This window comes from Rhagoletis pomonella, unplaced genomic scaffold (genome assembly GCF_013731165.1).
Source record: "Rhagoletis pomonella isolate Grant_MI unplaced genomic scaffold, Rhpom_1.0 Rhpom_scaffold_00015, whole genome shotgun sequence".
Classification (NCBI taxonomy): domain Eukaryota; kingdom Metazoa; phylum Arthropoda; class Insecta; order Diptera; family Tephritidae; genus Rhagoletis; species Rhagoletis pomonella.
Window position 1 is genome coordinate 332,316 of NW_023458569.1, and position 11,985 is coordinate 344,300.

The 11,985-nt window shown below is 40.3% G+C and overlaps 1 protein-coding gene across 1 annotated transcript; it reads right to left on the reverse strand.

Annotated features, from left to right (window-relative positions):
- Positions 1 to 1,060: 1,060 nt before the first annotated feature.
- LOC118749312 (putative nuclease HARBI1) lies at positions 1,061 to 1,917 on the reverse strand (the record flags this gene model as incomplete). Its single annotated transcript, XM_036484111.1, is given in 2 exon segments — positions 1,061 to 1,389; positions 1,603 to 1,917. Coding segments are annotated over 2 exon segments (454 nt in total), but the record flags the coding sequence as incomplete, so codon positions are not given.
- Positions 1,918 to 11,985: the final 10,068 nt, after the last annotated feature.

Below are 11,985 nucleotides of genomic sequence, written 5' to 3' on the forward strand. Positions count from 1 at the left end.
TTTTAATAATTGTAGCAATAAAAATTGTTATGATCGTACTTGATATTATTTTTTGCACTCCTTATGAAATCCAACGAACGCTTAGCGCAACGTCATCATAGGGATGTATACGATGCATTTGTTAAGAGTTTTGGTATGATTCTACTTCTACGCCCTTCGAGAGGCCATCTAATTCTTTCACAACTACAAAATAGAGGCAACATTGTTTTGCTACACTTCGAATTTTGAATAAGCAAAAGCCTTACCTGTGAGCGGAATAACAAGTATGTAACGTTTGAAATCCCGAATAAGTTTTTCAAAGTCGTCGAGGCAATCAATAAAACAATTTGTGTCCGGCATAAGATATCTTGGACGCACTTCTATATATACCTTTGTATCTACAAATTTCAGAATTTCCTGCCCAGCAAATATAAATCAAAGATTATAATGGTATATTAAGGAAAAGTTTCCACTTTCCGATCGACAACTTACTTCCAGTTTTGCATTGTACAATTTTTTCACATTCTTTCTGGCTTCAAGTTCTTTCCTCCTCTTCGATAGTAATGAGATTTGCGCATCTTCAATACAGGCGGTTTGCTGATTTGGTGTCTTTAAATGGTTCTTCTGTATTTGTGCCATTTACCGAAATGTTTTCACTGTTATCTTCTTCATCACTGCAAACTACATAGAGCCTGCTCCATTGCGCCGTTCAGCTCTTCCAATGGAAACGAATTTTCGCGTACTAGCAGGCTTGATTGATTCCTTTCATACCATTCTTGAAAATCAAGAATTTTCATAATTCGTGCAAAAAATTGTTCACACTCGGTAGCATAGGTAACCAAGACAAATAAGTAACTTTTGGGCGGCCACTTTGGCTATGAATTCAAATTTGTGCGTTGCATGTTGCAGGTATTTATTTTGCAGGTTATTTATTTATAGTTGCGTATTATTTAAAGAGCGGATCCTATATGTGTTCTATACGACTGTGCTAGTGCACTATACTGCGGAGAAGCAATTGGTGTTATATCCGCATCTTCAGGCTCCAACACTTCAAGTTCAATGTCAACATTGACTTTGAAATGAATGCCATATTTAACGTAAAAGGCTCGGGCGATATTCCTGTTTTCCTCCTCGCTTTCGCTCACCTTTATCCACTGCTGGCACAAATGGCGCTCAAAAACGGTCCGCACTTCCGTCAACACTTTGATGAAACTAGATTGCGCCAACGACACGTCGCAGTCTTTACCCACACCCGTCTGGTACCCACCTTCAGCCAAAAATTTTAAACACCCGCTCAGTTTTGCGATGGGAGATATCGCAAAAGCCTTCTTTGGTGCCTCCGTATTTGCTGTCAATACGTCCAACAAATATTGGAATCCCGCCTTGTTAAGTCGGTAATACTTTTCAAATCTATGTATGTGTGTAATTGAGAAAATTCATATGTAATTATTTAAAAATGTAAGGAGTAATGCCAAAAATCGAGCAATAAAGGAGTAATGACTTGTTCATCCATTTTGACCAATAAGCTAGCAATCAACGAATTTGTTTAGTTTCTCCAAAAACTGAATTGATTCCTCGCTTAGCGATACCTTTTTGTAGTACTGGGAAAAAATTGTAACTTACAAAGATTGCGGCAACTTGAAGGGATTTATGGCATCACGCAATTTTCGTCGTTCGACCCTCTGCGCCATCAACCGTTCTTCCTCTTCCACTTCCTCTGTCACTGAGCGAAACGCGATAGAATGCATTCTTTTATTTGTCGATGGGCACTTCCAAAACTGACGTTGTCCTACAAAGGATTAAGCTTTAATTTAGCACTAATGTTTAAATTTCCGGAGCACTAGTTTATTAATAATGTGGATTCCAAAATTCACTGTGGCAACTGGAGGTAGCAAAGGCTACCCTTATGCTATTTGACCACGTATTTTGGATTATTGTATGGAAACCGGCAATCCAAATCCTAAACTTTTAACTTACACGTGTAGTTAAAAGATTAAACTTTAGTTTAACACTAATATTTAGAGTTCCGGAGTTTATTAATAATATGGATTCCAAAATTCTCTGAGGCAACTGGAGGTAGCAAAGGGTACCCTTATGCTATTTGACCACGTATTTTGGATTATTGTATGGAAACCGGCGATCCAAATCCAAAACTTTTAACTTACACGTATAGTTAAAAGATTAAACTTTAGTTTAACACTAATATTTAAAGTTCCGGAGCACTAGCTCCTTGGTAATGTTGCTTCCATAATATACACCGGCAACTGGATGTAGCAAAGGGTACCCTTATGCTATTTGACCACTTATTTTCGTTTATTACGTGAAAACGCGCGATTGAAATTAAAATCTTTCAACTCAAACGTGTAGTTAAAAGAACAAACTTTAATTTAGCACTAATATTTAAATTTCCGGGGCACTAGTTTATTAATAATGGGGATTCCAAAATTCATAGAGGCAACTGGACCTAGCAAAGGGTACTCTCATGCAATTGTGCCACTTATTTCGGGTTATTACAAGGAAACGCGCGATCTAAATTAAAATCTTTCCACTTACCCGTGTAGTTAAAAGATGGAACTTTAATTTAAAGCACAGATTTTAAGTTTCCGCGCACTAATTCATCAACAATATTAATCGGAAATACACTTTGGGTACTGTTTATGAATTTGTAGGATTTTGGGTTGCCGTGCCCAAACGCGTGAATCGAATCAAAAACCTTTTACACACACTTGTAGACAACAGTTCACGCTTTATTACGCTATTGCACTAATTTAACAATAAGGTCGGTTGGGAATATGGTATTTGTTGCAAATTTCCGAAATATACGTACACTGATTACTCTTATCCTGCCTTAAAACAGCCGCTTAATATCTTAATTTGTATGTTTATATTTACTTAACACGTTACACTATTAGTTGTTAGTTGTTTTATTCCTATAGTTGAAACTTATTCGTCGCAATTTGTTAATTGAAATTGGTATGAAACAAACTTTCATGTGTAAAACGCGCAAATTAAATAGCTGGTGTTGAGCTGTCAAAAAACTGTCAAACAGCTCTTCGAAAGTTCGAATTTCCTGCTCCCAAATTTTCGCGGAAAATTGTGCTCCCTGGCAGTTTAGAATAGGAGGATTTTATTCTCGAGAATAGTAAAATCCGCGAGAAAAGAAATCCTCGGGAATATTCAGAATTGGGCTGTATGTTATCAAGGTTGAATAGGTCAATATATGACAACAACAGAAATGTAAATAATTCATACACTATAGGTGATTTTGAAAAAATTGTAGAAATAGCTGATCTCGCCTTATTTATTTTATTTTTAGCGCCGAGCTCTTAAAAGCGGATTGTGCGATTAATCAATTAATACGAGTTATAATTTAATAACTGCGCCGTCCTATTGCAAGATGTGTTGAAACAAATATTTTTAAAAAGTATGCGTATTTTTAAAGAAAATTGTTTGTACATCACTACTATATAAGTTATTTGTGTTGCTTATTATTACCCTCTGAAGGTATTATATTCGTTTTTGGTTTTAAAAACTATATTATAACAAGATCTCATTTTTAAAATAAAAGATTTGTTAAATCGATTTCATGAATTTTATTTAAAAAAAATGGCGATTTTTGGGGTTTTTTTTTCAGAAATTGTGCTTTTTCTTAAACAATCTGGACACCCTGCCTTCCATATATTTGTTGTATTAATGTATAATGGTTCCGTGCGCAGAAGTGGAAAACTTTTGACTGCCATTCACCTGGGAGTGGCCAGAAGCGATTCTTGTGCGTACGGTTCAAATCGCAGCTCACAACGTCCGGATATTTATATCCACGTATCCTCTGGGTAGCAACCAAACACCCGTTTGGGAGCGTGCTAAAGTGAGAAGGCGTAAAACTTCGCGTGCGCTGGGTTTGGGTCCCGCCACGTTAAAACCCCGCCCAATGAAAAGAAAAAAACAGCCTCGGATGAGACCCCCTTTTTCTGATGACGACCACGGCAAACGTATAAAGGACTATGATTTAAGGGTATGCACCTGGAATATCCGGACCCTTAATGGGGAAGGTGCCTCTGCCCGGCTGGTTGATGTCCTCGGGAAGACAAAGGCTGACATCCCCGCCATCCAAGAAATGCGATGGACGGGGCAAGGTAAAGTAAGCGTGAAGCCTTGCGATGTCTACTACAGTTGCCACGTAAAGGAGCGCAAATTCGGTGTTGGATTCGTGGTAGGAGAGAGACTCCGTCGCCGAGTACTGGCGTTCACCCCGGTGGACGAACGTCTAGCCACAATCCGCATCAAAGCTAGATTCTTCAACATCTCGCTCATCTGCGCCCATGCCCCGACGGAAGAGAAGGATGAGGCGTCCAAGGATCTCTTCTATGAGCGCTTGGAACGTACATATGAGCGCTGCCCCCGACACGATGTCAAAATCGTGCTTGGCGATTTTAATGCCAAGGTGGGCAAGGAAGGGATCTTTGGCGCCACTGCCGGAAAATTCAGCCTCCACGACGAAACGTCCGATAACGGACTGAGGCTGATCGACTTCGCCGGGGCCAGAAATATGGTAATATGTAGTACTAGGTTCCAGCATAAGAACATCCACCAAGCTACATGGCTGTCTCCAGATCGAAAAACGAGAAACCAAATCGATCATGTTGTGACATACGGAAGGCATGCTTCAAGCGTTTTGGACGTACGTACACTCCGAGGGCCAAACATCGACTCGGACCACTACCTTGTTGTAGCCAAGATATGCACCCGCCTCTGTGCAGCAAAAAATGTGCGCCCAACAATGCAAGGAAAGCTTAGCGTCGAAAAGCTGCAATCACAACAGACGGCCAATTTATTCGCCACTCGACTCACACACCTGCTCTCTGAGAGCACTCTTCAACAATCCAACGTACGCGAGCAGTGGAACCACATTTCCCGATCATTAAGTACCGCCGCCGAAGAAGTAGTTGGATTTCAGCGAGCCCGAAAGAACAACTGGTACGATGAGGAATGTCAAGAAGCCGCAGAGAAAAAAGATGCCGCCTACAGGGCCACGCTGCGATCGGGCGCAACGCGAGCCATGTGGGACCGTTATAGGGAACTGAAGAAGGAAGCGAGACGTATTTGCCGCAATAAGAAGAGAGAGGCCGAAATACGTTGAGATGCTGTCCGACAGGAAGAACGCCCGAAAGTTCTACCAGAGGGTTAGGGGACTTACGGCAGGTTTCAGTACCGGGGCGAACTCCTGTAAGAACAACAATGGCGACCTAGTGACCGATGTCCAGAATATACTTAAATTGTGGAGGGAACACTTTTATAACCTACTGAATGGTAGCAGCGCTGAAAGTAGTGAGGAAGACGAACCCGAGTCCCCAGTCGATGATGATGGAGTAGATGTCCCACCGCCTGACTATGACGAGGTACGTATAGCGATTACGCGGTTGAAAAACAACAAAGCTGCTGGAGCTGACGGCCTGCCAGCCGAGCAATTCAAGTACGGCAGCGAGGAGCTGATGAGGTGCATGCATCAGCTCGTATGCATAATATGGTCAGATGAACGCATGCCCGACGACTGGAATTTAAGTGTGCTCTGCCCAATCCACAAGAAAGGTGACCCCGCCATACGCGCCAACTACCGCGGAATTAGCCTTCTAAGCATAGGTTACAAGGTCTTATCGAGCGTATTGTGCGAAAGACTGAAGCCCACCGTCAACGAGCTGATTGGACCTTATCAGTGTGGCTTTAGGCCTGGAAAATCCACCATAGATCAGGTATTCACAATACGCCAAATCTTGGAAAAGACCCGCGAGAATAGGATCGACACACACCATCTATTTGTCGATTTCAAAGCCGCTTTCGACAGCACGAAGAGAAGTTGCCTTTATGCCGCGATGTCTGAATTTGGTATCCCCGCGAAACTAATATGGCAATGTAAAATGACGTTGAGCAATACCACCAGCTCCGTCAGAATAGGGAAGGACCTCTCCGAGCCGTTTGATACCAAACGAGGTTTCAGACAAGGGGACTCCCTTTCGTGTGATTTCTTTAATCTTATGTTGGAGAAGATAATAAGAGCCGCAGAACTGAACCGCTCAGGCACAATACTTTATAAGAGCGTACAATTGCTGGCGTATGCCGACGACATCGATATTATTGGTAAAAACAAGGGCTACGTCTGTTCTGCCTTCTCGGGATTGGATAGAGAAGCAAAGCGAATGGGTCTGGTGGTGAACGAGGACAAAACGAAGTATCTCCTGTCATCACACAAACAGTCAGAGCATACGCGTCTTGGCACCCACGTCACTGTTGACAGTTACAAGTTTGAAAAAGAAGACGACTTCGTTTATTTGGGAACCAGCATTAACACCAATAATAATGTCAGCCTTGAAATCCAACGGAGAATCACTCTTGCCAACAAGTGCTACTTTGGGCTGAGTAGGCAATTGAGAAGTAAAGTCCTCTCTCGTCGTACAAAGATCACACTCTATAAGTCACTCATCATGCCTGTGCTGGTGTATGGCGCGGAGGCATGGACAATGAAAGCATCTGATGAGGCGGCTCTTGGAGTTTTCGAGAGAAAGATTCTGCGAAAGATTTACGGACCTTTACGCGTTGGTGATGGCGAATATCGCAGACGATTTAACGATGAGCTGTATGAGCTTTACAACGATATAGACATAGTGCAGCGAATTAAAATTCAGCGGCTCCGCTGGCTTGGCCATGTCGTTCGGATGGACAGAAACGCTCCTGCTCTGAAAATATTCAACGCGGGCCGCGATGCTGGTAACAGAGGAAGAGGAAGGCCTCCTCTGCGTTGGAAAGACCAGGTGGAGAAGGACTTGGCTTCACTTGGCATTTTCAATTGGCGTCAGTTAGCACAGAAGAGAAATGACTGGCGTGCTGTTTTGGACTCGGCCAAAATCGCTTAGGCGGTTACAGAGCCAATTAAGAAGAAGAAGAATGTATAACATTGGGGAATGAGATTTTTTCCACACACTTTTCTTATTAAACCTTTGAAAAGTAGGAGAGCGTTCGGGTGTTGGTCGTTCGTTAGATTTATACAGTTTTATGCCAACTAGTATATCTACCTATATATATTCCAAGATACCGTCGATATCTCGATCCCGTAACCACGATTTTTCATTTTCCCTGGAAGTTTGCAACCAGGAAGCCGATTACGCCTAACTGTGCCCAATGTATGTATGCCTTGAGTGCTTAGATAGGCTAGCAATGGAAGACTTGCGTAATAATTATCAGAAAATATACAGTGGTGACGAAACAGGCTACGGATCGACACAATCGAACTCCAACGTTAGCTGATGCCCCTAAAAGCCTGATTATGGCAACTTAACTTAACTTAACGGAACGTAGAACTTAGAGAATCAAAACGAAACAGATTTCGACGTGGCATTAAGTTACGTTAAGTTTCGGCTGTTCAATTATAAGCCACATCCATTTAACAGAATTTTTTAAGAGAGAGTCGTAAGTTACGTTAAGTTGCCATAATCAGACCATAAGTTTGGCTCATTTTCTATCGGATTGTCTTCGTTCCCAGAATATATTTCGAAACCGTAATAAAATCGTAGGTCATCACCGTTGAGAAATTAATTACTATTTTATATTTACCTTAGTTTCACATACATTTCGTACTGTATAATACAACCGTGCATTGCAGATGTTATGTTCTAATTATATTATCATGCATATATACTTTGAATCCAAGAGGTTATGGGCTACATGCCACGCGGTTAAAGGATACGTTTTGGAATAAATTTATAAAAAATACGACAGCACCTTCGTTTACTGCAGTGTGTCCCGTGGAGAGACTTCACGGTCGTGAAAACTTTGATACGTGAAAAGGCAAGCAAAATCGTACCAAGTGATCAAGGGTTGCTGGAAGGCGTTCGAGACGGGTGTAGTCTCGGAAAAACACAACGATTTAAATGAACGTGCGTTGGCAGAGATAACCCTTATGGTTGATCCGAGCAACTTCGGTCACATAGCATCCGCAAATACGGCGAAAGAAGCATGGACTGCCCTGTTGAATACATATGAGGACAATGGACTGACAAGGAAAGTGGAACTTCTACGGCAGTTAGTTAACATTAAGCTGAAAAGCCATAGTTCGATGCATGAGTATGTATGTAAATGAACTTGTAGTGATTGCTCTAAAGGTCCGAAGTGCTGGGTTGAAAATTGACGTCGAGTTAGCAGCATCACTGATGCTTGCGGGTCTTCCTGATGATTTTAGGCCATTGGTTATGGCTGTGGAGAACTCTAAGGAGAAGTTAACTGCCGATATGATCAAAAATGTCTTACTTCAAGATGCTAAATTCGACACCGGGTCGTCGAAGGAAAACGCGCTTTACACAAATAAGCTCAAAATATCAAAAAATCTGAAATGTCATAAGTGTAAAGAAATCGGTAATTTCACATGAAATCGCCCAGAGAAAAAGAGAAACGCGAGCGAGAAAAAAAAATTCTCATTACGTCGAAAATGGAGGTATGTGCCAAAGGCGTGAATATGCATGCAAATGCGAGAGAAAAAATGACAGTCACTGATGCGCAGTGGTACATAGACTCGGGCGCGACTAATTATATGACAAACAATTGCAGTTTTCGCTAAACTCAAAGAGAACAGAAAATAAAGTTATTGTTGTTGCCAACAAGGATGGTTTTTCCATAGAAAAGAAAGGTGATATATATATACGGTTCACCGGTAAAGAAAATAAAGTAGTAATAACTGCCGAAATATTGAGTATGTGCCTAATTTGTGTCCCAATTTGCTGTCCGTAAGTCAAATACCAGAAGCTGGTAGAAAAATTGTGTTTGAGGGGAGTAGCTGCAAAATATTTAGCAGAAATAATGAGATTTCGTTGACTTCAAAGTTGCGGCGGAAAACTTTTGCTCGAAAAAGATAAAAATTTTGTGCACAGACAATGGCAGGGAATACGTATATAAATAAAAGTTTTCAAAATTTTTTACGAAACAATGGTATCTTGCACCAAAAAACTATGCCATATGCACCTGAGCAGAATGCATCGCACGCTCCTTGAACGTATTCGATGTATGCTAATTGAGAGTAAGCTAGGTGAGCGTTTTTGGGCAGAACGGCCGCTTTTATTGCCAATAGAGTATCCTGCAGAAATAACAATGACAGTCCTGAAGAAGTTTGGTCAAACAATAAACCGAATTCAAAATTCTTGCGGGTATTCGGCTGCACAGCCATGGTACATATCAGCAAGGAAAAGAGACGAAAACTTGATGCAAAATTGATGGAATGTATAATGGAAGGGTATAGCGCCGAGAGTAAAGCTTACCGTTTATACAACCCCAAGACCGGCGAGATAATAATAAGTCGTGATGTAGTCTTCCTTGAAAATGATCACAAGCCCGATACCGAAGTGAAAAAAGGCGAGGTATATTATCCAATTCTTATACAACCAGAATGTGGAAATTCAGGGGGCGAAGTGAAGGGTAATGAACTTGCAGTCGATACTACAGATGCTGATGCGGGTGCTGACACAGACAACGACGAGTATGGTGATGATTTCGTAACTGATGACTTTACGTATCAGGCTGATCCAGGCGTACAATGTGACAATGATGATGCCTTAGAAACTCGAAGGTCAGAAAGATTATTAAGTAAGGCTCAAAAATCGTACAACTTTGGCGCGTTAGGAACAGTGGCGAATGATCCCAATTCGTTTGAAGGAATGGAAGAAAGCTATGCAAACCGAAATGGAGTCACTGCTGTGGAACAAAACGTGGGAGCTGGTTGATCTACCGCCTAACCGTAAAACAATAGCTTCGAAATGGCTCAAACAAAGTTTACAAGCTATTAAAGGTTATCTACGGCCTTTAATACCGAACTTGTGAAATCGGGGTTTTCCAGAGGCGATGTGGATCAGTGCGTTTACGATAAAATGACTGGTAGTCATATCCTGTATATCGCGATTTACGTGAATGATGTACTAATACTTTCTGGTGATATGAACGACATTGAATCTCTAAAAGAAAATCTAACAAAAAAAATTTAAATTAAATATATGGAGAAGCATCATCAGGAATTCCATTAAAATCGATCAATCGCTGTATATAAACCACATATTTCTTCGGTTAGAAATGGCTGATTGCAACCCTACAGCAACACCATTCGACCACAACCAAAAGCTTCCGTGCGACTTGTGCCTAAAGGAAGAAAAACGTATAATGTCCAAAGCGCCATATATGCAGGCGATAGGGTGTTTGCTGTTCGCAGCGTAGGTAAGCATATGCTACAGTGCGAACGTTGTAAAGCGAGTGATGAGGTACCTTAAGGGCTGAGCTGTCAGGGGCTTAGAGTTTACGAAACAACAACAACGCCATATCGTGGGCCATTGCGACGCAGACTGGGCTGGAGATTTAGACGGTAGGCGTTCGACTTCCGGTTACGTGTTCGTGTTTCAATCCGCAGCAATATCTTTGGCCACGAAGAGGCAAAAGACAGTCGCGTTTTCGTCGACAGAACCGGAGTTCATGTCCATGGTAGCTGCCAACTGAGAGTCTATTTGGCTCAAGCCCTTGAAAAGGGAGCTTGTCCCACGCGACGAATATTGTTTACAATAGTTTTGCGACAATAAAAGTGCAATTTTTGGTGGCATAAAATAATTCCTATTCACATCATACTAAACATGTCGATGAACAGGCACAGTTTACCCGTCAACAAATTGAATGTAAACGTATAGAACTAAAATATCTGCCAAACAATGAAATGACCGCAGATGTTCTAACAAAAGGCGTCACTGTACGAAAGTTGAAACACTTAACGAATAAATTCGGCCTAAAGTAAAATTTTCGCAATACATTTTTGTATGTATCTTATACATTAAATATGTACCTATGTTAAGATTTATGTAACCGAATTGTATGTGCAACTAAAATTTGTAAAATAATTTATCCAGGGAAGGTGTTCAGAAATGAATGACTATTATATACCTTAGTGTCACATTATGTGATGCCACATGTAGGGAAAATTGCCTACATGTAGGGATTTTTGGCTGCAAAAATGCGTACGTAGGGAAAAAGGGCAGACTTTTTATACACTACCGTATTGGCACAGCAAATTTTTCACAATATATGCAACAATTTTCATTCTAATATTTTTCCGCTCATTTCGTATGAAAATATGGTTCATTCTACAACTTAAAACATAAAAATATAATTCCTAAACAAAATTTTCATATTTTTAATCAGATTTTTTAGAATTTTTTTGAGTATGCAGTTTTGCAGCCCATTCAATTCTAGTAAAAAATGCAAGTTCGGAGTTAGTCCAAATGCCGTTGATTTTTGAGAATTTCTTTGTTGGAGATGTTTTGCATTTTTTCCATATAAAGTAATTTCGAAAAAAAAAATTTTGTATGGGAGACTGCGTGAAAAAACTTGCCAAAAATCAACGGTAATTCCTAGATACTTAAGACTTGCACTTTATTATAATAAAATTGATTGGGCTACAAATTTGCATATTCAAAAAAATTATAAAAAATCTGATTAAAAGGTTGAAAATTTTCATGAAAATTTGCTGAATTTTCGCGAGTTTTGCGCAAAGTTTAGGAACTATATTTTTATGTTTTTTTTTGTACAATGAACCATATTTTTATACGAAATTAGCGTACAAATATTCCAAAAAAGCCACACTCATACATCCTATCGGATAAAGTACAAAAGTCATCAAATCAAAGCTGTGGAGTTTGTAGTGGTTGTCTACCGTCCACAAATACAAATATGCAGTCTGCATGGCTTTTTATAATGTATGCTTTGTGGCGAATCCAAATTCACTTTGCTGCACACCTTCCTTTTGGTCTAGACGAAATTGCAAACATTGTTAATACATGCATTTTTTCACCATCCGCCATGTGCTAAAAATCATACTTACCTAAACCTTACTACCTGTCCAAAATTTTTGCTACATGTTCCTAATTAATTAATCTTTGTATATTTATTGATTCCTGCAAAATTGAACCATTTAATATTAATATTAACACATTTTTC